Below are 26,365 nucleotides of genomic sequence, written 5' to 3' on the forward strand. Positions count from 1 at the left end.
CAGCGCCAACCACCAATAGGAAGCGGGACAGCGGGGTGGGCGGGGACCATCCATTGAGTGGCACCCCCGCCCCCCAATGAGCACACCCCGCGGGAGGCGGGCTCCAGCCGCGGAGGTGTCGCCCTCTCCGCCAACGGCGAGTGCGAAGAGCCGCGACCGCCCGAGAGCGACAGCGGCGCTGGCCAATCGTAGCGCGCGCTGCGGCGAGCGGCGGGCGGCGCCGCCAATGGCGCGGCGCGGGGAGGGCGGGAGCGCGGCGCGCGAGCGGCCGGCGGCGGAGGGCGGGGGGCGCGAGCCAAGCAGGAAGTGGCTGAGGGGAAGCGGCCGCCGCCGAGGGGCCTGGGCGGGAGCCGGCCGCCCCCCGCCCGCCGCAGGTACCGCCGCCGCGGGGCCCCCGCGCTCACACAGCCCCGGGGAGGCTGGGGGGGGTGGGCCCGGGGGCTGGGGCCGGGAGGGCTGCGGGCCTGGGGCGGGGGGGAGTGCTCCGGGCCGACCCGGTCTGAGGGGGCCGCGAGGCCTGGGAGGAGGTGGCGGCCCTGCCCCTCTCCCCGTTCGGGGCTGGGGTGAGGAAGGGCCGTCCCCGCGCTGGGGGCGTGGGGCGGTGGTAACGGCCGGCCCCTCCTCTTCGTGCCTCGGGGTGGGGTCACGGTCCCCCCCGTACCCCGGCGGGGTCTGGGGTGGGTCACGGTCACCCTCGCTCCTCCCGGGCTTTGGGGGGGGCTCCGTTTATCGCCGCCCGTTTATGAGGTTGGGGGGGGCGGTAGCCTAACGGCCATCCCGTCCCTTTGGATCTGGGGGGGTGTAACAGTCGTTGCCTTTGGGATTTTGGGGAGGGGGCGGCCGTGTTCCTCTGCATCCCTCCCCCCAGGCCTGAGGGTTTTCTGGGGGGGGCGCCGGTCGTGACTCCCCTCCTCTCTGTCTCTGGGAGCCTGGTCACGTCCCCCTCCCTCCCCAGCAGTGGCGGGGCTGATAGTGCCCACCTGCATCTCTGGGGGAGACCTGGGCTTGTCCCCCCTCCCTGACATCACTGGGAACGGGGGGAGGGGGCTCTGGTCGTGTCCCCCTCTAGTCAGGTGCAGGATGAGACCTCCTGTAGCTCCTCTCCAGCTGAGGGGCTCGGGGGACGTGGGGCTGTTCGTGTGCCCCCACAGCTCCTGGGGGGGCCTGGCCCCAGCTCTGGGATTTGGGACGGTTGTCAGTCCCTTCCATTGCTCCTGGACTGAGCTCCTTCCTCCCGCCTGCCCTGGGGGGCTGAGGAGGGGGGGCAGCCTTCCCCCTCCAGCGCAGGGCTCAGGAGGGGCTGGCAGGGTCCCCCCGACTCCTCAGCTGTAACATCTCTTGCCGATAAGGCGGTGTCTTGTTTTGGGGCCCCAGTTCCTGGGGGGATTTTCTTGCTTCTCCAGTTTTGAGGAGTGGCCGCGTGAATAAGAAGCTGGTCAGGCTTTGGGCTGGCTGGATCCTCTCTGGTTTCCCCAGGTACCGCTGTCCTGAGGATGGTGTTTGAGAACGGGGCGCGTGGGGCTCTTATCACACCCCAGCGCCCTGGGAAGAACAGTGCTGCGGCTGCCAAGGGGTTTTGGGTTTGGGGAGGAGAGAATCTCACTATTGCACCAGTTTTGGTGGGGGAAGAGAATACAGGAGGTGTGGAGAGGATCCTGTTGCAGCCTCGATAATGCAGCCTGTGTGTTTTCGGGTCTTGTAACAGCTGTCTGCCTCTTTGGGGATGGTTGGGAGGAACTGGGGAGACTCGGAGGAGGGCTTGGTGCAGTTGAGATGCAGGAGAAGGCTCGCGGAGAGGTGGGCACTGTCCCGAACTGGGGTCTAGGTCCACCCTGCCTTCCCACAGGGAAGAAACTGGGAATAGCAAAGACTAAGGGCAGGTTCTTGCTGTCGTTTCTCAAGGTGCCCAGTGTGGTTTGGGGGACTCTGGCCCGCTTTGGGACTGCGGGCAGCGAGGTGGCCCTGGGCTGGGGTGTTTGGTGAAGTCCTGGGGAGGAGGAGGAGGAGGCTGAGGGGCCAGGGAGTGGACCTTCTGCAGGGAAGTTGAGCATTTCAGCGGGGCTGTTTCTTGTGGGTCTCAGCTGTGTCCTTAGGAGCCTCCTGCTTTTTTGTTCATGAGAGGGAGTGTGGGTTGGTAGTAAGAATGTGGTGTTGTCTTTTGAACTCAGTTTCTTGTCTGTATTCTTCCGTTTCTCGGCCCCTGTAAAGTCCCTTAATTCCTCGCTGCTGGTGTCTGTGTGTGATCGGGTAACGGGCAGCCCTTGGGGGCTGTGATTATCTTCCCACAATTAGTTTTAATTCAAAGAGCCTTCCCCAGAAGGTGAGCAGGGGAAGTTTGACAGCCTCCACACTTAGGCTTTAAGCAGGGCGTTAGGCGTTGAGCCTTGTTTGTGGAAGCAGCTGCCTCAAAGGATGTATTTTTAGTGTGTCTGAGGAGGAAAAAAAATGCGTCACCCCACATGTGGCCGTGCTGGCGTTAGCAGGGGCGGGAGGGCTGGCAGAGGTCCTGCCCAAAGACTTTCTTCCCCTGAGTTTTCCTGGGCAGGGTCTGAGGAGCGGCAGGAGGATCGGGGAGCTCTGCCAGTGCTTGTACTCCCGGGGTTAATCCTGCAGCCTGGTCTGTGCGAGGGTACCCCGATTCCCCGCAGGCACCACTCTAAACCAGTGGGACCGTGCAGGGATGCCAGGCTCCGGCTGCTGGAGGGGTGGTGCTGGTGTGGGGGTAGCTCAGGATCTCTGTGGTGACCAGGGGTACCAACAATGCTCATCATCTTGCAGGAGTCACGTTTGTGTCCACTTGGCTGGGTTTGTTCCACCCCGATTAGGTTCTCCTGGGTCTAATCTCTCATGTGTGATTGCCCCCTGCGAGATATTTTGTAGGGCTTTAATTTATTTGTGCTATCAAGTACCTAAGCGCACATCTGGGTACTATAAAAACAATAACTCAGGAATAGCCAGCGAGCGCAGTCATGGCGCGGGGCCGTCCTAGCGTGTGACGGGAGCGAGGGAACTCGGTGTTCCCTTCCTTTTGGCATCCGACACAGCAGATTTTCTATTTATATCGCTAGAATAAACGGGGTGTCCTGCCCGAGTTTAGAAACTTTACATTATAAAACCCAAAGTGATGAAATAGCCTGAAACCCGCCGGGATGGAGGTAACTGGTAACTGCTCATCGCAACGTGGAACGATCCCAGGTGAGGGGAGCGTCGTCGGGCTGAATGCCCCGGGAGATCCTCGTCGTTCTCCCACGAAATGTCTGCCTGGAACCACTTGTCTGCGTGCACCAGTGTGGATCCTGGTCGTACTGGTAAATCTGGGATCAAAACCCTCCCTGCGTTGACGCTGAGGCCGCTTTATGCCGATCGTGGGTACAAAGCGCCTGACAGTGTTTAAAAACTTCATTTTTCAGGCCGGCCAAATTGTCGGGATTTCTGGATCTCGTCCACCACTTGTTTGTCTTGGTATCCCCAGAAGTTAGCAGATGGTGGAGGCTTAATTCTGTGAAACGTACGGGAATTTAATCCCCAGGCAGCCTCCGGCCGGGATGCGCCGCCCCAGCTGTGCTCCGCGCCGGGCTGGGAGCCTGGGACCGGGCTCCTCTCCGTGGGTTTGCACCTGACGGCAGGACGGGGAGGATCCGAGTTCCCTGCTCCTGATAAAGCGTGTTTTTTGCTGGAATTCGGTGAAATCCGTGAGCTGGTTGTTGATATCCCGGCAGGGGGAATCTGTGTGTTTGCTGCGTGTTGGTGAGAGACCGTCTCCTCCTCCCTCCCTTCGCAGCCGGTTGTAGCTTCGCCTCTTGCTTTTAAAGACTCACTTGCTGTCACCAAACCTATTGAAAGATAAAAATGATGCTTCCGTGACAATACCTGCCAGTTCTGAGTCCAACACCAGCCTTTTCTCTTTATTTCGCTGTAAATGTTATTCTCTCCTGTTTTTCTTTCCCCTGATCTGTCGGAGGGAGATCTGGGGTGGTTTTGTTCTTGCCGTGTGTGATCCGAACAGCGTGGAGGGATCCCCAAGAAGCCACCTTAGAGCAAGCGTGCAGAACAAAGGGAGCACGTTTTTAAATTACTTTAATTACAGCAATCATAAATCTATCTTATTTAAAAAAAGAGGGATCACACTCTTCGTGACCAGCATCCTCAGACTGGAAGTGGCGAGAAGGCTGTTTCCTTCCCCACGCGTGAGCCGGGCCCGTCTCGCTCAGCTCTGAGGAGCTCCAACCTGCAGAGAATAACGTGGTATTTTTTTTTCTTGTGAGGATGGCTGTCCAGGACTAAAACCACGAGCTCCCTACGCTCATCCTCCAGCAACTAATTCAGCCTCCGTGCTTCAAACCTCCTTGAAATCGGAGGCAGTGGGCAGCTGGGGCTGCTGCGTGCCTGGAAATCCTCTTTGAGCTGCGAGGGGGAGTTTTTTTTGATGGGGAGAAAATATATTTTCTTCCTTATTAAATTTTGAAGCAGGGATGATCGGGGTGAGTGAAATAGGAGAGGAAAATACCGCTGCTAGGCACAGATCTTTGTCCCTCGGCCTCCCCGGGCAGAACGGGGCTGGGTCCTGTCGGATGCTCTGGGAACACAGACGCCTTGTTGGGAGCTGGGAGCCCCTTTGCACAGATACAGCTTATATAATTTATTTCTAGAAATAGATATATACTGCCTGACCGAAATAAGTCATGCTAAGGCAAAAAAAACCCCCATTTTTTTTGCAGTTGCTGGCCTTGTTGGTCTGGAGTAGGATTTTGCTGCTCTTTGCTCTCTCTCCCACGGTTTTCACCCCACGCCGAGCGAGTTCTGCCAGCGAAACCTCCCGGTGTGCCTGGGCTGGGCCTGGGCACGAGGACGCGCTTGGGCTCCAGATTTGGAGGCTGGGGTTTGCCGCAGCGTTTGCATCGTCACGGCTACGTCTGTTGGGGGATAATTTCTCCGTGTTGGTGCGGTCGGAGGCGCCCGAGCGAGGCGTGTTTGCTTTGCCGCGCTGGCGGACGGGGCCGGAGCGCTTTGCCGTACCCGCTCGGGGCAGCTCCCGTGCCAACGCCGGGCCTCGCGCCCTCGCCAGCGCTCTGCCCGCTCGCCCTCCCGTAGGAAATGGAGCCAGGAAGGGGTTTTCCAGCGGGGCTCCTCCTCCTCGGGCTGAACCACAGCAGCGCTGGCTGGCTTGTGCCGGCACGCGGCTCGCCAGCCCGCTCAGCCGAGGCGTTTGTGCTCCTTGGGTTTGGGTTTGTCTGCAGAGGGGAACGGCTGCTGCAGCGAGCTGCGGTAGTGAGCGTGGATGTGCGTGTTGCAGACCGAGGAGGAGCAGGGCCTGCCCGTTCCCCTCGGGAAGGGATCCCGCTGTCGCCGCGCTTCTGGCCGGCAGAGACGGCTTCGCCGCGCCGAGTGGGAGAGCCGCGGGTGACGGGATTGCTGTGGCCTCCCCAAAAACCCCTGCCAGCACCCTGCGTTTGTCCTCTGCTCCTGCTGGACCTGCAGAAATAACCGTCTTGCTCGGCTCCGACGCAAGGTCCAGCGGTTGGGCGTACGGGGAGGAAGGGGCAGCGGGCCCTGGTGAAGCTGGTGCGGCCAGGAGGTGCCCAGACCTGTCTGGGAGATGCTGAACCCTGCGGGGAGATGTCCGGACCCTGCAGGGAGATGCCCGGACCCGGCTCTGGGCTGGATGTTGAGATGTTAATGCGGAGGGACAGGCTGAGCAGAGCACAATGGAGCACAAAACATGCGCATAATGGCTGAAGTTTTAATCCCCTGCTGCCGCCTGGAGCAGGGAAAACAATGCCAAGGGTTTCGAATGGCCCATCGAGCACCCTGGCAGAGTATTATTTTCTACCTGGTGCCCCCAGCGAGCCTTTTCATGTGCGAGAAGCAGAGAAAAAAGGAGAGGAGGAAGGAAGGAAGGAGGACAGACAGAGCCCTTTCCAGGGCATGTCAGCAGCAGGGCACAGCTTTGCGTGGGGGCCTCCCCGCGAGGCAGTAGGTTTCGATGGGAAAAATTAATAATTAAACTCTTGGAGTGCCTTAAAGTGGCCGTTCTCTCCCCGTCTGCCAGCGAGCTGGCAGCCAGGCTTGGCGAGAGCCACCGGGCCCCTGCTCCTCCCCGCCTCCGGAGGCCGTGACACCCGCCTGGCTGCTCCCCCCAGAACCGGCGCTGCTGGGCCGCTCGTTCCCACCTCGGTAAAGCTGCTGGGAACGGACTGAAATCCATCCAGGCGTGCTGGGATGGACTGAAATCAAATTCAGATTGAACCACGCCACCCCTTGCGTCCCCTTGGCCTTGAGATGGGACACGCCAGGCAGCGTGGCCCTTGCGGGGCAGGTTGTGGGACCATCGCCCGCAGGAGCAGTGTCGGCACCAGCGTTTGCGTTACGGTGGGTATCCAGCCGTGCGCACATTCAATAAACGACCAAAAAAAAGCCTGAAGAGCTGGAGCAAACTGCTGGGATCGCATCGTCATCGTCTCTTTCCTTTCCCTTAAATCCCGCGGCCGTGGCTGCTTTAAGATCCACCCTGTGCCAAAAACGTTTCTTTCGGGGCTGATCCTTTCCCTGTTTGGTGCGAGCCGGGAGGTGCGAGCTCTTCTTCGGAAAGCTTGAAGCAAATGTCTCTTCCCCCGCGCGCTCGGTCAATCAAGCGGAGAAAGCGATGCTGTTGGCTAGCGCTAGCCCTGGGAAACAGCCGAACAAGGAGCTGGGTGTGGTGGCGGAGGCCTCGCTGGGCAGGAGAGCGGCCCAGGTTGTGTGGGAAATGAGAGTGAAGTTTGCTCCCGAGCCAGGGACGGGCCTCGCGCCTCTCTGCGACGCGGCAGGATCCGCTGGTGCCTCCCTGGGCGAAGGGACCACGGAAGGACCCGGAGCGCCCGCTCCTGCTCTGCCGCTTGCGCCGTTGGGTGGCTTTGGTCAGCTCTGGGTTTCTAAACTGGGGACAAGTGGTCTTCAGACCTCTCTCAGGTGCCCTTTTCCCACGGGCTTTGAGCCTAGCACCCGTCGGAGGGTTTCTCCTTGGGTCCGAGGGGATGTCGGGCTGCAGGGAGGGGATGGCAGCAGCGGGGAGGCCGAGCCACCGAGTTTCTGGATCCCGCGCTGGTGGATGGCAGGGGAAGGGGGGGTCGCTCCGGCCATCAGCCACCACGCTGGGGGGGACCCCCTGGCTCCCATCGCCACTGCCCGTAGAGCCGCCAGCGGGTGCCATTAGGCCGTCACCGTACCCAGAGGAGTTTGGTGCTGGGTTATTTTATTTATTTCTCTCTTTTTTTTTTTCCCTCCGAGCCTCCCCTCCCGCTGCCGCCGTCCCCGCTGAGCCCTGACCTCATGATGTCATGCTGGGAGTGGGACGTGTGGCTGGTTCTTGTTTAACCAGCCTGCCTTTCTATCATTTCCCCCCACTCCCTGCACACCCTCTCCTACACATGAAACCCGAGACCCCCTCTCTATCCTTTCCCCTCTTTTTTTTTTTATCTTTTTTTCCTCCCTCTCCGCTCCATCCAGAAGCTCCTTCCCATCAGGTCGGTACTGGGCTCCGGTCCCTGGCACAGCGGCTGCCTCTCCGGGAACGCAACGGGGACGGTGTTTGCAAATTGTGCTGCTGAAGGCTTGCTGGATAAGCAAATTGTTAGAGGAGATCAGGAGGCCGAGAGAGAAATCTCCTGTGCTGGCAAGGGGCTGGGCGCCGCGACTGGGAAATAGGCTCTGGGGGCTTGGGTACGACTGCGGAGCAAGTGGATGCGAGTGGGAGCAGGGGTGTGTCGCTGGGGTGGTGGCGGGGGGACTCTGCATCCCTCGAGGTGTCAGTGCTGCGTGGGAAGGGGTGGGAAAGCATTTGGGGTCACGGAGGAGTGATGGATGGGCACGAGCAGGGGCTGCCGGGCGCAGAAACCCCGTTAAGGCTCTGTGAGGGCTGGGGACGTGGGGGTGCCGGTTCCCTGCACGGGCTGTTCCCCAAATTGCTTTGCTGCCCTTGATGCTTCTCTTCTTTGCCTGCTTTCTTCATCCCAAAAAGGGGGGGGTAGTATTTGCTCCCGATCAGGAGGATAAAAGGGGGCGTGGGAGATTTAATTCCATGTCCGTGGATTCACAGATTTGAATTTTGGATCCACAGACACGGAATTAAATAACGGCTTTTAATGTGCGAGAGCCATTCTTAATGTTAACCTTTGTGTGATCTCTCCCGAAGCCTGGCTGAATCCCTCCTGCCTTTTACATTAGCAAAACTAATTATAGTTCTGGAAAGTAGTGAGGGGCGGCTAACGAGCGTTGAAGGTGGAGGATCTGGCTGGCACCGTGCTAGATACCAGAAGGTGGTTCCCAGAGCAGCCGGCCCGGGAGGGGCCTCCGCAGGAGCGAAGAAGGCGGAGAGGGGAAGGATGTAGCTCCAGCAGGTACGGGGTTTCGGCACAGGGGGATCCTTCGGTGGCAGAACGAGTCCTGGTGTGATGGGAGACGCTCCTGGGATGGGTGCTGCTCCGGCTGCGTTGGTGTGGCGTTCACATCACCCCGTGCCTCAGTTTCCTCACGTGTTACAGGGGATAAAACCCGGCTTCGTCAAGAGTGTGACTCGTTCGGACGTTACCCGTACGCCAGATCTCGCTGAAGAGGGAAACGCTGGTGTAAATGGGGGTAAAAACGAAGTCCTCGTGCAGGCTCAGCGTACGGTTTGCTGCTGGGTTGGTGGCAGCGCGTGTCCCGAGCAAGCAACCCTTCCAGGGGATTCCCTAACAGCTTGCTCTCGGAGTAATGATATCTCTTAAAATCCTCTCATCTCAGAAATCTTGTTTACTTTTTTACTTCCCTCAATTTAGGCAGTAAAACGACACTGTTCTGTGTCACTTGAAAAGCACCGAGCTGGTTTCAGCTCTGTGTTGGGGGAAGGAGCTCTGGTTGGCTGCTCTCAGGGAGCTTTCCCTTGTGGAGATGCCCTGTTTGGAGCAGAGCACCGTGTCTTGCAGCGAGAAACTTAAATTAAACCATCTAAACAAAACCCACCCATTTTAAAGTGGCTTTCTACTACAAAGCCGCAGCTGCTCGTACCAACTTGTGCAAAACTTGTCAAAACCACACGTCTAGTCCCAAAACAAAGCAAAGCTGCGCGTTTATCTCACACAATCTCTCGACCACGGAATCCGGGCAGCGGCTCTGGGCTCTGCTCCCGGCTGCGCGTGCGTCGCAGGGCTGCGGGGAAGGCAAAGCCAGGCTGCTGCTGCGCCATGGCTGCCTCCGTGCCGGGGCAGATGCCGCCGACCCCGTGTCCCTTCCCGGCACCAGCTGGGAGCCGCATCAACCACTAACGTGGCTGTTCCGCGGGAGGAGCTGCCCCGGAGAGGAGGGAAGGGGAGCAGATGAATGCTGGCCGTTGCATAAATAAGCGAGCGTGGGGCTACCGCGGGCTCTTCTCCCCTCCTCTCCACCAGTTGCCAGGAGCAGGGGGCTGGGGAGGATTTGGAGGGCAAAGGGAGGCACTGAAACGGAGAAAAGCTGCGCCAGGTGCTGCGAGTTTGTTGCTCGGGGAATTTGCCCCCATCCTCCTCCCCCGCTCCCTGCAAGGTCCTCTGAAGACTGTCTGCCAGGTCTGGGCCGGGGAGGGGGATTGTATAACACCCAGCGCTCGTTCGGCTCGTTACAAACAGTTGTTCTCACCGGTGACGTCTCCTCTGCACAAAGGCTGGGGCTTTGCACCAGGGGATCAGTTTTAAAATAGCTCCCAGAGCCCCGGGAGGAGGAGAGAGGCAGCGATCCGCGCGGCTCCCCGCCGCCCAGGTGAACCCGTCCTCATTATTTTGTGTTTTGCAGATACCCGCGGCCGAGGTTTGTTTTTCTCCGGGGTTCCCTGGGCGCTGGCGGCGCGAGGGAGGCCACCGGCTCGAGGCCTGGGAGCAGCGGCACGGGGACAGGCTTTGTCCAAGGTTTCCTCTGTGCCTCGGAAGCTAATCCCGCTGTCACGTGGTGCCGGGAGCGCGGCCGTTCCCGCTGGCCTTGGACGCGGCGGCCGCAGGCAGGGCCGCAGGCCCCCCGTGCCCGTGGGACGGCGGCACGGGGTTGAACCCAGCTTAACTTTGCTCCAGAGTCAAGTTTTTGGAGGGTAATTTTTCTTGTTGTTTTGGTGCAAACCTGCTGGCGGGGCAGCGAGTCCCCACGAGGGTCAGGAAGGGAAACAGGAAAAGCAGCTTTTAAAAATAGCGAGCCCTTGAAACAGTCCCAGCGTTCGGCCTCGTTTGTCTGGGCCGCTCCGGAGCGGCCCCCGCTCGCCCCGCGGGCCAGGCTCGGCGGCGGGCGGCCGGGGGCTTCCGCAGATGGTGTCCGCCGGCCCCGAGCCAGCAGCGTGCAGTGGGAAGCCCTTCGGGGGCTCTTGGCGTCGAGGGTGAGTGCGCAGCCCGTCGTGCCCCTGCCAGCCCCGGGGCCGAGCGGCGTTGCGGAGCGCCTTGGCTGGCGTGGCCGCGGTGGGGACGCGGATCTCCAGAGCGGTGCGAGGCTCGGGGGGCTGCGCGGTGGGCACGGCCGGGTGGTTTGTGAGGGCAGGATCCTTCGGGTGTGTTTTAAGCCAGTACGGGAGCAGTGTAGGAACGTGGTGCGGAGGTGGAGGATTGCCTGTGGTTCGGTGTGGGGCGGCGATGGGTGAGCAGTCGTACGAGCTGATGGCACGTTTGGGGGGTTTCAAGCAGGGGGGCCTGGGGAAAGGCAACCAGCGTCGCCTCCACGTGGGTTGTGGCCAAGTTCGGTGTCGGCGTCCTGAAACAGCGCGCAGGGCAAACCCCTCCTCAGGAGCAGATCAGCTTTTCAGGGAGGCTTGGCTGCTGAGAGGAGATTTTTAACAACACTTTATCTTTGTGTGGTAGACGACTAAATAAGCAAATGAGCCATAAAAATAACAGTTGTGCTTCAGCAGTTACTCACTGTCTTGTTGTTGTAGCTGTGAGCCTCATTAATTCTGGGGGCCTCGCAGTGGTTCCCCTCAACCGGACTGATTCGGGGTCTGCTCCGCGATGGAGCTGGGGCCGGTTTAAGCTCCAGGCCAGCTTTTCTGTGTTGCTAATTGAGCTTGGGTTGGTTTGTCAGGGCCTCACCTGTGACAGTCTCTCATCTGCTGGTGGGAAACACCTGGGCTCTTGCTGGTTGGATTTGGGAGGGAGCTGCTTGGGTTGCTCCCGAGGGAGCTGCAGGTCTGCGGGCTCAGACCTGGGAAGTGGAATCTCCTCTTCCTTACGGTTGTTCTTCCAACGCTTGTGGATTTTTATTGTCTTTGCTGTGCCGCGGAGGGCAGCAACCCAAGACCTGCTTCTTGCCCAGCCTCCCGCTCCTCTGAAAGGCAGAAACCTGACCCTCGCAGCAGACGATTATCAGAACTGCTTCCTCTTCCTGCCAGGGACCTGCTCAAACGCGTCCCCGCCGCGTCTCAGCCAGACACCGTTACCTCCCAGGTATCTGCACTTGTTTAACGAGCGTGCTGGGCTGCTGGCTGCAGTCCCTGCCACCCATTTATGTCCTGGGTAGGACAGGACAGCGGTGGCAGCAGCAACCAGGAGCAAAGCTGTATCCTCCCTGTGCGCCCAGAGCCCGGGCAGCCACGCTGGGCGCTGGGGATGGTTTTGTGAACAGCAGGTTAGCTAGAAACGATCTCCTTCTGCCTGAAACTGAAAGCGTGGTGATTATTGGTGTGACTTGCTTTTGCTAGGGTTTGTGTGTGTGCAAGTACCGGGCTGGGGCTGCCCTGCTTTGCAGCTCCAGCCCCGTCCCTCCAGCCTTGTGCTTTGCTGGAGGAAGGGCTGGTTTTAGCACAGCGTTGACGATTGCAGTTCAAAACTCCGTGTAACCTTGGGGTGACTTGTAGAGAAGTGACGTCGGGCATTCCTGACCTTAGGAGTCACCTACCGAGGCTACGGCTCGCGGGCACGAGGCGGCTGCGTCGGCAGCGTGGTTGGGGTGGAGAGGAGATCTTTGGGGTGGAAAGGGGACGTTTGTAACTCTGTGGTTTTGGACTCTGCAGCCTGCGCCAGCTTCCTTCTCCGGCCAGGGGTTTGGGTTGCCCAGCTTGGCCTCCTTGCTGGTCCCAGGACGTGCCCCGCTCCCGAGTGGCACGTGGCTCGATCACTGGCACCGGCAGTGCCGGCTGCGAGGCACTGCCCTGGTCTGGACGCCGCCTCCTCCTGCTTTCCCACAGGGTAGCCGTCTCCGTGGGGTGTTTTTCAGGGCGATCCTGTGCCCTGCGTGCTTTGATGTGTTTTTGGTAGTAGGCAGGATCACAGAGTGGGGACTTTCAGATGTGGAGTCTGGTGGCCTCTAATTTAGAGCTGGGGCTCTGATGTTCAGGACAGGCTGGCAAACAAGTTAGGCACTTTCTGGTCCACAGCTCTTCCGTGTCAAATCCAGAGTGGATTTGGGGTCTCTTCCGCAGATGGTTTGGATCTCTGACCCTTTCTCTCCCCCGTGCCTCGGTGTCCCACGCTGTGGAGCCAGGGGACCGGTGACCACCCAGCTGATGGATGATCAGACTGGCTGTGGGCTGCGCGCGGGGGCTGGAGCACGGTGGGACGCTGTGGTCCCCGTCAGAGCTGTTTCCACGCGAAGCTGGTGCTTGTTGTGAACCCTTGTTTTTCTGTGAGGCAGGACAGTTAACGCCGCTCAGCCAGTCAGGTTAAAAATACCCTTCCCTGCCCACCTTGCTGGCTTTGTTTCACCTACGAAAAATAGTTCTTTTGCCTAAGAAAATAGTTGTGTTTTGAGCTACCAAAATAACTCCCCATGTCAGACTGGTGGAGTTCGAGGCGGAGCTGGTCTCTTCCCATCTCTGTTGTCTCCTTTGTGATAGGAGTTACTGCCTCGAGACCATGGCTCTCCTCTTCCCTCAGGAGGGGCTGAATGAGGGATCTTAGACGTGGGATTTCTAAGAGCAACAAAAAACCCCAACCTCCTTCTGGGGCGGAGACCTTTCCAATAACACCCAACAAGGAGAAATACTCGTGTGATCAGTCTGGTGCAGGGACTCCAGCAAGGAGGAGCCTCCCTTTCGGTGTGAAGCCATCGCTCGAAGAGCATCTCTGAGAGCGTGGAAGCCACGGACGGGTCATAAATGACTTTATTGCTGCCTTAAAGCTGCAAGCTTTCAAAAAAGAGACGGGATCCGTAATCAGGTTTGCAAGGCTGGCTCCTCCGGGTCGCTTGTGAGCCATCCCCCGGCACGGGGAACAGCAATATCGAGCCTGAAGATGGATCCATCGTCATCCCCAACCTCCAGGCTCCACTCAGCTCGCTGACCCAAAGCCACTCTGGGGACAGAGCCGACGCTCTTTCCCTCTGTGCCGGATAGAGGAGGATTTCCCTCGTCTCACCTCTCTTCTTCATGGGGATCTTTTCCAGCGCAGCAACCTGCTTCTCTCCGTTTTACTGTAAATATTTGTATCCTGCTAAACGGTGATTAGAAAAGTCATTTGAAAAACAAATGTCCTTGTGTCACGGTGTTCTCAGCAGAGATCCTGTGCTGAAGAACCAGATGGCAGCGCTGGAAGAGGAGTGTAGCTTCGGTATCTCCCCCCGCTGCAGTATCTTAAGGCCTGGTGCTTTTCCTTCTGGTCCTCTCGCCTTCCCTCCCCTGAGGTCCTGCATCGCCTGGAGGAGCACGTGGTGACAACTGGTTTTGGAAAGCGGGGTGAACGTGTTGAAATCTCCCAGGAATGAGTCTGCTTCCCCAGAGCAGGTGCTGGAGGAGGTATTTAGTGGCCCAGACCAGTGGCCTGCTGGGCAGAGCAGGGTCTAGGGGGGCACACGCAGGCAGTCGTGGCAACTGGCAGCAAATGATAATTTTGCTTTTTGGGATCTAGATTATCAGCCCTTGTGTAGGGACAGTCTGTTCCCCCCTGAACACAGGCACGCTTCGACTGCCTTCCACAATGGAATAGGACATTTGGTTAAAAACCCCACACGTTTATGGGGAGAGAAAGAGGCAGAATCCCGCTTGTGCTCTTTGAGACCTTATTCCTGTGTGGTTGAACCTCGCAAAGATGATCCTCCTGTTGCTGACAGAAGCCTAGAAGGCGGCTCTGCTGTTTGCCGGGTGCTTTTCCATTTCATGATGGATGCCTTCCTCCGAGGTCGCCCTTTTCTTGTCTCCCAGTGGCTTGTTCCGACGTCACATCCCTCGTGCTTTTGCAGGCAAGAAATATTACTCTTGCCCTGCGGAGCTGCCTTTCCCGTGCCGTCTTCCCCTTCAGCTTTAGTGGGATTTAAGTGCCAGCGAGTGCTCGCCCTGTTAACCTCTTCCCCCGCGGGATCGGTGGGTCGGGCGTCGCAGGAGTGATGCCGGTAGAAAGTCGCCCACGTGCGTTTTAAATGTCAGCGTCGTTCTGGAGCAGCGGGTTCTCTGGTGGCCCACAGACCCCGCGCCGCCCCCAGCGGAGATCCCCTTGGGGTGACCTACGGCGAGAGTTAAAAATAAAGCTAGGCTAAGCCTCCTTACGGAGCTGTCTGTTGGGAAAACCACCGGAGGCCTTGCAGCCCTGCTAAGCCTGAGGAGGGCTGGATTGGGTGTGTAAGGGGGTTTGCCAGGTACAAAAAAAGGACCAAACCGCGTGTGAGAGCAGCGCCAAGACCGTTCCTGAGCTCTGTGCGGCCTCCGCGCTGCTTTGCCATCAGGTCCTTGTGTTGGAGAGGGTGAAGGCTGGTCAGGAGACGTCCAGCTGCACAAGGCAGTAGGAAGCTTCTGCTTCGGGCGCGAGGGATGGAGCTCTTTGCCAGAGGAGTGTGTCTGGCCCTCCGTGTGCCCCGCGGGGTCTCCAGGATGGAGACTGCCGTGGAGACTCCGAGGAGCTCTTCCAAGGATGCAGCCCTTCCCCTGAGCAGCACCAGCGTGCGAGGAACGCTCTCCTGGCCGAGAATCCACCCACCCATCCACCCATCCATCCATCCCACTCCTCAAGAATCAGTGGACAGGACTGAGGACATCATTAAATCTTTATTAAAGAATATATATCACAGCAGCGTGTTGGCAGCACAGAGGGTCCAGCAGCGGGGACTCTGAACCGCTCCCCTCTGCATGGTAGGACAAGGGGACAGATGCTGTGACCTGGAGATGGGACAGCAGAAGGTGCCTCTAACGTGCCACCGGCTGGGAGGATGCTCTGGCTAATCTGTTGAGACAGACGCTGCGGGTTTCTGCCTGTCGGTGGCTGGGCAGGTTTCAGAGCCGTGACTTGTTTCTGGCATAAATCGTGGCAAGGTTGAGGGCTTCCAGCACCGGGTTGTGGGGGCTGTCGGTCCCCGGTCCATGCAGGCTAAACTCCTCCGTTGGCATTGGTGGGTTTTAACCGAGCCGAGCTCCCCGGGAGGGAATCCCTCCCTTTTGCAAAAAGCAGATTTACCCACCATATGTGTTGTCCTCGTCCTGTCTGCCGCGGCACGGGGCTGCCGGTGGCTCTCGCCGTGGCCGTTGGAGCAGCCGTGCTGCCTGTCCTCCCCGCTGCCGCAGGGACAGCGGACGGGCTGCGGGTCTGCTCGGAGCAGCCATTTCCCTGACACGTAAGCGGTGCTGCCCGAGGAGCGGATCCGTGCCCTGGGCCCTGCAGCAGGGAGGCAGGGCGAGGGCAGGGCGAGGGCAGGCGGGCAGCGAGGGCTCTGGCAGCTGTGGCTTAATCTGCGGCAGCCGAGAGCCGGGGGAGAGGCGAGTGCCAGGGCTGGCTCTCCGCGGGGCTGCAGGGTGTTTGCATTCACCCCTCACAGCCTCTGAGAGAAAGGTTTCTCTTCTTTTTTTTTTATTTTTTTGCTTTTGCTGATTGCTGTTAGGAGTAACCCTCCTCCATGCTAAGAGCAGAAAGCCCGAGCGCAGGGTACCCCAGCACCACCTCCGAGACCCCCCGTCCCCTCCCTGCGGGTCTGCTCCCCTGGACAGACGCGCGTCCAGCTGCTCCCAGCACGTGGGGCGTCCCCCGTCCTCCTGCCTCCTTTGCCTGGTTGTCTTTATAAATCAGAGTCTTTCCTGCTGCCTAAGCCACATCCCTGGCTGCAGCTTAATCCTGGGATTTCTTACCGAGCCTGCAGCGACAGGAGGAACATTATTCCCTTTGTCTCTGCTGCAGCCATGTTCTGAAACCTGTTGCCATGTCTCCCCTCAGCCCCCCTGTTCCTTCATCCTTTGCTCCACAGCCCACGTGTCTGAGATCTCTTATCTGAGCCTTCTCGGTACCGTCCGGACGCCTTCCTCGTGAGCCGCGTCCTCGTGGGGCTGCCCTTGGGACGGCCGTGGGGGGGACGGACAGTTTCTGCGTCGTGTTGGGGGTCCCCACTGGGGTTCCCCCCGAGGTGTTTGCTCCTCCTGCAGCTCGCTGGTCCCGACTCGCGTCCGCCCGGGGATTCACCGCAACCCGCCGACCCTCTGCCGCGGGGCTGCTCCCCTTCCCCAGCCCGGGTGTGTGGGGAGCTGCTCCGGCCTCGGGGCAGTGCCAGGCTGCATCCCACCGACTCAGACATTTCTCCTGGGGCGCTGGGATCCTTCTGAACTTTCTTCTGTCCTGGTTGGGGATCAAAAAATGATGAACGAAGCGAAAAAGGCCGAGAAGTGTTGCCCAAGGGGTGCGAGGCTGGGGTTCAAGGGGATTTTGTGCTTAGCGTGGGGCTCAGGAGAAGCAAGTTCCCATCTGTGTGTCTGCTACGTGTCACGGTGCTCATGCTCCTCTCCTTGCTCTGTTCCAGGCTCTGCCATATTCCCCACCATGGGTGACATGAAAACTCCAGATTTCGATGACCTCCTGGCAGCTTTCGACATTCCTGACATCGACACGAACGAGGCCATCCATTCCGGCCACGAGGAAGCTGACGCTCACATCAAGCAAGTCCCCGGGGAGCCGGGACCCGCTGACCACGTCCTCCCCCACGCAGACATCACCGCCGTCAGCGTGATCGTGAAGAACACCGTCTGCCCCGAGCAGCTCGATGCCCTGGACGGGCGCAGTAAAGATGGGCACGTCATCGGGCCCCGCTTGCTGCAGAATGGCTTTGGGGCCACCGAGATGCCCAGGTCGCCCACCTCCAGGTCTGTGGAAGCTGTGGCGTCCTCCAACGGGGAGTGTTGGGTGAAGGAAAAAGGCCCCAAACCCCTGGATATCTTCTCCCATTTTAGCCCCGACCCCAACGAAGACAACGCTGCCAACCTGATTGACAGGCCCCGGGAGTGTAAGCCGAAAGAGAAGTCCCTCGCCGTGCCCTCCCTCTCGCCGTCCCCCACCCCGTCGCTGGACTGCAAAGAGCCCATGGGAGAGAGCACGGAGACCCTGCCCCCAGCTTTCCCGCAGCCCTTCGAAACGGGCCAGGCGGGGGGTGCCAACGGGTCCCCCCCCACCATCGCCTGCATCAAAAAAGAGGAGTCTGACTCGGAGGAGGTGGGCCGCGAAGCCAGCCCGAAGGGTTTGGCTGCAGCCCTGGGTGACAGTCCCTTGGATCACCTGAAGTCGGTCACCGTTCGCTACTCCACGGATGATTCTCCCATCACGTCCTGGCCCGGTTCCGACCCAAACCTCGACAGCAGCACCAGCAACCTTCCTGAAGTGAAACACTCGCCCGCCAGCCCCCGCGAGCCCTTCTTCAAGCCTTCCTCGCCGGGGGTGCAAAGCCCCAGACTCGCCACTTCTCCGAAGCAGCTGGACAACATCACCCTCAAGGAAGAGCAAGAAGTTCTGGAGAAGTCGATGGCAAGTCCGCAGAGCATGTCCAGCGCTGAGGAAGAGGAGGAGGAAGAAGACAACAACAATGATTCCCCTTCGTCCAATTCCTCACGGCCCCTGAAAGTGAGGATTAAAACCATCAAAACATCCTGTGGCAGCATCACCCGGACGGTGACCAGGGTCTCATCGGACTCCGAGCCGGGCTCCACCAAGGGGCCGGCCGAGCCCAGCTCTCAGGAGGCCTCTCTTGAGGGTGTCGGCTTCTCGGTGTCAGCAGAGAAGGAGGAAGGGATCGCGCTGGAGGTGCCCAAGGAGAAAATGGAGCTCTCCAGCCCCTTGAAAACCATCGAGGGGCCAAAAATCGTCAGTGTTCAGCTTGGCAACGGCACCAGGCTCAAAGGGACCGTCCTGCCCGTCTCCACCATCCAGAACGCCAGCAGCGCCATGCTGATCGCTGCCAGCGTGGCGCAGCAAAAATCCGTGGTGCTGCCGGCAAAGACGGGTAAAGCCGTGGCCAAGAACATCATCAACCTGGTGCCACAGACCCTGCCCAAAGCCGACACCAGGACCAGCATCAGCACCGTGACACAGACCACCACCATCACCACCACGGCCAACCAGAAAGTCAATGGCACCACCGTTGTGATGGTGCAGCCGCAGAAGCCTTCCCCCACCGTGGCGGGCACCGTCATTTCCAGGAGCCAGTCCAGCCTCGTGGAAGCCTTTAACAAGATCCTCAACAGCAAGAACCTCTTGCCGACGTACAAACCCAACCTGAACCCTCCGGCCGACGCCAGCCTCGCCCTGCCTCCCTTCGGCTACCGCTGCCTGGAGTGCGGCGACTCCTTCGCCCTGGAGAAGAGCTTGGCTCGCCACTACGACCGCCGAAGCATGCGCATCGAGGTCACCTGCAACCACTGCACCAAGCGCCTCGTCTTCTTCAACAAGTGCAGCCTGCTCCTGCACGCCCGGGAGCACAAGGACAAGGGCCTGGTGATGCAGTGCTCCCACCTGGTCATGAGGCCCATCGCTCTGGATCAGATGATCGGGCAGCCGGACATCACCCCCCTGGTCTCGGTGACCTCCTTCCCCGCTAGCAAAGTGACCGGCGTGGCTCAGGACGCCTTGGCCGCGGCCAACGGGGCTCAGGACCTCCCCATCCTGCCGCTGAGCAGCAGCGCGGAGCAGACCAACTACAGCTGCTTCAGGTGCCTGGAGTGCAAAGAGCAGTGCAAGGACAAAGCCGGGCTGGCCGCGCACTTCCAGCAGGCGGTGACCACGGGGACCACCAGCAGCACGGTACGGAGGCGGGGGGGCGGCGGGAGGTGGGCGTCAGCGCCGCAGCAAACCCTCCCGGGGCGTGGGGCAGGGGTGGGTCCCTCAAACGGGAGCTGGGCAGCGCCTGCCTGCGCCCACCCGCTTCCTCCCGATGTAAAACTCGTGCAGGAAGGAGAACGCGTGAGCCGGGGTTCGGTCCGTGCCCACGAGGCGCTGGGCGGAGGGCAGGGGGGCTGCTGCCCGCTCTCGGCTGGTGATGAAGCTGCCCCGTGGGTGCAGGAGCCGGGAGGGAAGAGCAGGTCCCTGGGTGTCAGTACCCTGCCTGCTGGCACCCGCTGCGGGACGCAGCCGTCCCCACGGAGCCATGTTAGAGCCGAGGGTTCTGCTTCCTCTTTCGCCAGCGTGAGGCACAAATGGAGTCTGCAGAAACCAGGGGGGTGTTGGGGTTTTTTTTTCCCCCTCGAGAGCCAGCCTTGAGATCCCGGTGTGTTGGGGCAGGCAGCACCCAGCACACACACAGCCCTGTCCTCCCTGGGGCATGTCTTCACCTTTCCCTTTGTCCGGAGACAGTCAGCCCCCATCGCAGGAATTCGCTGTTTCCTGGTAACTCTGTTTACTTCGGAGCTGCTGCTGTAGCCAGGACACGTTCAAAGGCAGATAAAACAGCCCGGCTGCGGCGGAGCGGGGCTGGAGCGGGGCCGGAGCAGGGCCTTCACCTCGCCGCAGTAGCTTTGTCCCCGTACCCAGCAGACAGATGTTTCCTAGACCAACGCTGCCTACAAACAGCTTTTTTTTTCCTTTAAAATAAGGAGGCCCAGAGGCTTTCCTCAGCCCAGCGAGGGGTGGCGATGGCTGAAGCCATAAGCCTCCGTAATCCTCTTCCTCACCTGGCACCTTTCATCCCCTCTCCCTTCCCAACGTGCCCCCCGTCCCTGCTCCATCTCCCGGGCTGTCTTCGGCTGCTGCTCCCTGTCTGATCCCTCGCTCCCTCCTGTTGCCAAACTCACCCTCGGGTCTCTCTTGGCAGCGCTTTGGACCCCAGGGTGGGTGCCGGCGGCGAGGGGAGCCCGAGGGGAGCTGGCTGCGGGCTGCTCCTTTCCTTCCTCACCCACCTTTGCTCTGGTACCACGTCTTTCAGCACAGCTCCTTCTGTTGGCAGCTCCAGCCCGTTTCCTCAAGCCCTTGTCAGCTTCTCCCCTCGACATCCCCATGCCCGTGTCCTGGCGTGGAGCTGGAGGTGGTTTCCAAAGGGTTTTGGCAGCTGGTTTCAATACACCCCCGCTCCCTCCAGTGAAACCCCCTCGCCGAGCGGCTGGTCCCCAGCTGACCCTGGGCACGCGCTGCGTCTGGGACCCATCTGTGGGGAAAAGCCTGGAAAAGGCATCTCGTTTGTGTGTGAAACACCCTCACGATTCCCCAGCGGGCTGGCGCAGGCAGATGATCTCCTACAATACGCCCCGGTGCTCTTCTCCCCCCAGGTCTGTACGACGTGCCCCATGATCATGTCCAACCGCTGCAGCTTTAACGCCCATCAGCGCATGCACAAGAACCGGCCTCCCCACGTCTGCCCCGAGTGCGGAGGGAACTTCCTCCTGGCCAACTTCGAGGCGCACCTGAAGGAGGCCTGCCTGCACTTCTCCCGCAGGGTGGGCTACAGGTAGGGCGCCGGGCAGAGGGGCCCGGGGAGGGGCCCAGGACCCACGTCCGCAGCGGGTTTCAGTTGTGCAGAACAGGCAGGAATCCCCGTTCCTTCTCCCCGCTGGTGCTGGGTGCGGGGCTGAGGGTGAACGTCTCCCTTCACCCCTTCTCTGCCTCTCACCCCTTTAACCCCGGGGGAATGTTCCTTCTTCTGGGCCCTCCTGGCCCCTGTTTCAGCCCCAGTCGTGGCTGGCAGCCTCAGACCCCCGCAACCTCTTGCATCTCCGCCTGATGAGCTGCCTGGGCCCTGGACCCACCAGCGCCGGGCAGGACTGGTTGCTCCAAACTGGAGTCCTGGAGCCCAGAACTGGTTTGGGTCCTGGTGTCTGTTGGGGCGGGGGCTCTTCCCAACAAGTTCCGTGGTCAGACAGGGAGCAGGCACAGGCCCTTGTGCTCCCGGTTTCCCTTTGCTGCCCTCACGCCCTCCTCCGCTCTCCAGGTGTCCCAGCTGCGCTGTGGTCTTCGGCGGGGTCAACTCCATCAAGTCCCACATCCAGACCTCCCACTGCGAGGTGTTCCACAAGTGCCCCATCTGCCCCATGGCGTTCAAGTCGGCCCCCAGCGCCCACGCGCACGTCTACACCCAGCACCCTGGCTTCAGCAACCAGCAGTCCAAGTGAGTGTTCCCTGGGGGCTGACGTCCCAACAGACCTCGCTGGGGGAACTGGGAGCATCCCAGTGGGTGGGAGGGGGGGGGAAGTGCTCAGCACCAGCACAGGGAGCTGCAGCCGTCGCCTTTTTACCTTCCCATCCCTCGGCGTGGGTCACGCTGCGCCCAGGGCTGCTCCCCGCTCTGGCCAAGGGGCTTCTTCCACGTTTCTCTTGCTCCCAGCCCGGGCTGTGCCCACAGGGGTGGTTTTTGCCTCCGACAGGATGATTTACAAGTGTGCGATGTGCGACACGGTCTTCACCCACAAGCCCCTGCTCTCCTCCCACTTCGACCAGCATCTGCTCAACCAGCGGGTCAGTGTCTTCAAGTGCCCGGACTGCCCGCTGCTCTTCGCCCAGAAGCGCACCATGCTGGAGCACCTCAAGGTAGCGCGGGGCCGGGCTCGGCGCTCTTGCACAACCTCTTGATGTTAATAGTTGAGAGCTGTCCTTCACCAGGGCTGTCGGTTCCTCCCTGACGCAGCAGGGCCCTGACATCTCGTTCCCTTCTCCCCCGCGCCCCTGTCCCAAAGCCTGAGGAGATGAGCCCGTGTGTGCCGGCGGGGCCTGGGCGGGGGCTGGCTTTCCTCCCAGTGCTGGGGGGAGAATCCCGGCCCCAGCCAGCTGCCAACACCCTCGTCTTTGCCTTCCAGAACACTCATCAGCCCCAGAAGTCCAAGGAAGACCTGGCAAAGAAGACGGCTGTCCTGCTCACGCCGAAGCAGGAGCCTGTGGAAACCCCCGTGTCCAAGATGTCGGAGGAGTCGTCGTCCTCCACGGAGGAGGACGAGCCCCCCAGCTCCCCGGAGCTGCGCAAGACCAAGCGAAGCCGCTTCCAGCGCAAGACAGTCAACAAGTCCAAGGGCAGTGGGTGGACGTGCAGCGTTTGCCACTCCTGGTTCCCGGAGCGCGACGAATACGTCTCCCACATGAAGAAGGACCACGGCAAGGTGAGGAGAAGGCCGGGGCCTCCGGCTCCGGCTCTGCTGAGCCCTCGGGAGCGCGGGCAGGGAATGTTTATGGCACAGAGCAGCGGGGCAGGACACCCGGGGTCCTTGCTGGGCCGGGAGCGTGTTCTGCTGCAGTCTGGGCGTTACTTCTCCCCCAACGAACGGTTGGGGTTGAGGTTTTGGGGAGCAGGGCTGTTACCTGTCCTGGTGAACAGCAAAGAGCAGAATCTCGTCATCCAAACGTGCAGCCGTGGGGTGGGCAAGGAGGGGGAGCCTGAGGCAGCGCTGAGCTCCCACGTCGGGCCGCTCCCCGGCCTCTCGGCGCCCCGTGCGGTCCCCACCTGCCTCTTTGTCTCTTGCAGTCGGTGAAGAAGTTCCCGTGCCACCTGTGCGAGCGGTCGTTCTGCTCCGCGCCCAGCCTCCGGAGACACGTGCGCGTGAATCACGAAGGGATCAAGCGCGTCTATCCCTGCCGGTACCCGCAGCGCCTCCTCCTGGGCTGGGCTCTGGTTTAAGTGGGGTGACTGGTGTCCTCCAGTGACGCTGTTGTGGGGAGGATAAAGCTGCAGGTGGTTGAAGCGTGATGGGGATTGAACAAGTGTCTTGGGAGTGGGAGGGAAAGGAGGTGCTGGGGAGGGCTCTGGGGTTTTATACCCTCGAGAGGGACGTGGATGAGCACGTTTGTGCCGGGATATCAGAGCCGGGGCTGGGGCAGGCCTGGGGCTCGGCTGCTCACCGCGGAGCGTCGCTTCAGTGCCGCCCCGCTCTGGCCCTGCAGGTACTGCACCGAGGGCAAACGGACCTTCAGCAGCCGGCTCATCCTGGAGAAACACATCCAGGTGCGACACGGGATCAAGGTGACCGACCAGACGAAGAGCCAGGAGGTCGTTATCGCCCGGATAGGGACCGGCACCACGCAGGTACGAGGTCGCTGTGGTCTCTCGGGGTGTGGGCAAAGGGCTGGGGCCTTGTGGAGGTTTCGGGCAGGGTTGAAGGCATCGCCCTGAGCCCTGGTCCTGCTCTGCTCTTGCCTCCACACGTCCTGCAGTGCCTGGGACCAGCAGCTGCCTCCCGCTGCGAGGCCCAGCGCCGGCTGGGTGGGTGCAGGCCCCCCGGGCACAGCTTGCCTAGCTCCTGCATAGAACTTGCCTGGCCCGGCCCCTCGCCGTGTGCTGGGAGAAAAGGCAAAACCCCCTCGTTTGCTTGGTGCTTCCTCGGGAGCTGCCCCGGGCTGCCAGGGGCGAAGGCGCCTGGGGCGAGGGGTGCGGGCACGTCGGAGGCCGTTGTGGGAGCCCCGTGGCCGGGGCTGCGGGCGGGGGCACAGCTCCTGGGGCCAGCCATGGCCCGTCCCCCCTTTATCTGAGCAAATACCCCCAGGAGCCCGTCGGGAGGTCCCTGAGGTGGCTGGGCTCTGCCAGGAGCTGCTCCAGCCTGACGCCCACCCAAGCTCACCCGCTCCATCCCTGCAGGTGTCCGGGCGGAAGCGGAAGCTGTCCTCGGACGAGGGCGACTCGTGCAGCGAGGAGCCCGACAGCACCACCCCCCCCTCCAAGAACCCCAAGGGCGACCGCAAGGCCCCCTTCCGCTGCCGCAAGTGCGGGTACCTGGCCAGCAGCTCGGCCGACTTCCAGGAGCACATCCCTCAGCACCGGACTGACGAGAGCTCCCACCAGTGCCGGGAGTGCGGGCTCTGCTTCACCTCCCAGGTCTCCCTCAACCGCCACCGCTTCATCACCCACAAGAAGAAGAAGGGAGCGGGCGAGGCGGAGGAGCCGGGGCCCCGGAGCCCCCTGGAAGGAGGCGCCCAGCACGCGGCCGACGGCAAGCTCTCCTGCAAGGTCTGCGGCCGGTGCTTCGACAGTCAGCTCAACCTCAAGACGCACTTCCGCACCCACGGCATGGCCTTCATCCGCGCCCGGCAGAACGCGAGCCCCGAGAACTAGGGCCCGGCAGAGGGGGAACGAGACGTGTATATAACCACAGAGCCCTTTGCGACGGAGCTGCCGGGGCTCCCCCCTCCCTCCCTCCCTCCTCCGGGGCAGCGTTTCCACAGGGGCTCCGATAAAGGAGCCGGGAAGAGAGACGCGAACCCGGCCTGCACGACCCAGCCTGACGCCGGAGGGCTCAGCCCTGCCTGAGCTGTGGGCAGGAGCTGGGGGAAGGATTGGGGCTGCCTTGGACAGGAGCCGAGGGCAGAGCCCGGACTCGCTGCCCTGCGCGGGGAGACCAACGCTTTGCTCACCCCACGGCCACTCTGTCTGCAGGGAGGGACAGCGGCCGTCCTCCCCCGGGGCCGAGGACAGGAGTGTGACACCCCCCGCCCTGCGGCCAGCGATTCAGTCCTGCGGCACCAGCTCTGCTGTGACACCGGGTGCCTTCCCGGCCGCTCTGTGGGGACGCGCCGTGCTGGAAGGGACGCCCGACACAGCGCCGGAGCTGGCCAGGACCTGGGGACCAGCGATGACTCCTCCATCGCAGGACAGCGACGTCTGTGCTGACAATAACGTCGCAGCAAAATCCACCTTTGGGGTGTTGGTGTTTTGTTTTTTTTTTTTTTCTTCTTTTTTTCCCTTTTGATTGTTGCTTATTTTGTATTTTGCCGGGAGCAGAAGCCGGGTCCAGACTCGCAGCCGGTCTCCATCATCACAGAGAGACGCCCCAGCCCCTCCTGGGCTCTGCTCGGTGCCCCAGGACGGCCGTGCCGGGGCCCCGCTGGCAGCCTTCCCCAGGGAGGAGGAGGAGGAGATTTTCGGTTGGCAGCGTGAAAACAGAAGCCAAAAAAAGGCCTCGGGGTGAGCTCAGCACCTGCCCAGCAGCGCTGTCACCCCCCTGCACCACGACGCTGCACCCGCTGCCGGCTCTCCCCGCACCCCGACGGGATCCGTGCCCCCCGCCCGCGGGTGAGGGGCTGGAGGAGGGGAAGCTGCTGCCCCAGCCCGGTACAGACCGACCCGCTGACGGTGAGTCCCGGGGGGCTTCTCAGGGGTGCTGGCGTCACCCACCGCCGCCCCCTCCCCACCCACCTCCGGGGTCGCGGGCTCTGCTCCCACCCGAGCTCCCCCTCGGCCACCCAGACCCACGTCCCCGCGCACACGCGTGTGCGAGAGCTCGGCCCCGGCCCCGCGGGGTCTCGGCTGCGCGGGGCTGCCGCCGCTTCCCCCCGTTACCGTCGGGGAAGGACAAACCCAGCCCCTAAAGAAACTTTCTACTTGTTCTGTCCGTTTAGCGCCTGTGCTTGGGGTAGGGTGTTTGTGTGAGTAACGACGTCAGTAACTTAACGCCGGGCTCCTCTTTCCTTGTGAATAACCTCTAACACGCCGTGTAAAGTTGTATCATACACTAAAAGTGACAAAAAAAACCACCTGCTGTTGTGATTTTGGGTTTTTTGGGTTTTTTTCTTCTTCTTTTCTGGGGTGGGGAGAGGCGGTTTGCTGGGGGTCAGGTCATTTTTTTTTTTTCCCCCCTTTTTTCTGATGTATGGGGGGGGTTCATCCTCACCTGGGTGCAGGTGGGGTCAGCTGCCTGCCCTCCCCCCCCAGAGCTGGGGGGGGGCTTTGAAAATAAAAGGAGGAAAAAGAAAAAAAAAATCCAAGCCCCCCCCCAGCAGTTCCGCAGCCCCTGCCCAGGTCCCCCCGCCCCGGCGCTGAGCCTCCACCCCCATGTCCCCCCCTCTCCTCCCCGACCCCCCCAGCTGTGTCGCGTGGGGCTGTGACCATGTAAATGATGTCTAATAGTAGAGAAGAACCTAAAGTTTCTACGAGTTTTAGAGGAAGGAACCGAACCAAATGGCTTTGTGATCCCTCGGGTCCCAGCACTTCAGTGCCTTTAGAGCGACGGCTGGGGGGGGCGGGGGGGGGCTCACGTCTTGCTGGGTTGGGGGGGGGTGGGATTACGCTACATTAAAGCTACGGGCACTGCAAGCGGCTCTCAGGTATCCTTTATTCTTGTAGTAATAACGCAATTAATTAATTAAACTTTTAGTGGTTTAACCCCTGCTGTGCCCTGTCTTGCTTCCATGGCCCCGCGTGTGGCCCGGGAGGGGGCCTGGGTGTCCCCCACCCCGTCACAACGGTGTTGGTCCTGCCCCAAGATGGGGGGGCAACGGGCTGCGTGCCCCCCCCCCCTCCCTTCCCCAGAGAGGCCTCAGGGCTGCTC

General features: G+C 61.1%; 1 protein-coding gene across 4 annotated transcripts; it reads left to right on the forward strand.

The window, feature by feature from the left end:
* The first annotated feature begins 290 nt into the window (after positions 1-290).
* On the forward strand, positions 291-25,571 carry ZNF687 (zinc finger protein 687). Of its 4 annotated transcripts, none has more exons than XM_068414698.1 (9): positions 291-374; positions 16,669-18,935; positions 20,393-20,571; positions 21,052-21,228; positions 21,485-21,647; positions 21,914-22,210; positions 22,573-22,685; positions 22,989-23,130; positions 23,680-25,571. In XM_068414698.1, the coding sequence occupies exons 2-9, from the start codon at positions 16,689-16,691 to the stop codon at positions 24,151-24,153; spliced, it is 3,792 nt and encodes a 1,263-aa protein (XP_068270799.1). In that variant the 5' UTR covers positions 291-374; positions 16,669-16,688; the 3' UTR covers positions 24,154-25,571. The 4 variants fall into 4 exon arrangements, with proteins under 4 accessions (XP_068270799.1, XP_068270802.1, XP_068270800.1 ...); XM_068414701.1 differs by lacking the exon at positions 291-374 and adding an exon at positions 9,719-9,750; XM_068414699.1 differs by lacking the exon at positions 291-374 and adding an exon at positions 9,989-10,072.
* The last annotated feature ends 794 nt before the right edge of the window (positions 25,572-26,365 follow it).

This window comes from Nyctibius grandis, chromosome 17 (assembly GCF_013368605.1).
Source record: "Nyctibius grandis isolate bNycGra1 chromosome 17, bNycGra1.pri, whole genome shotgun sequence".
NCBI classification, from domain to species: Eukaryota; Metazoa; Chordata; class Aves; order Nyctibiiformes; family Nyctibiidae; genus Nyctibius; species Nyctibius grandis.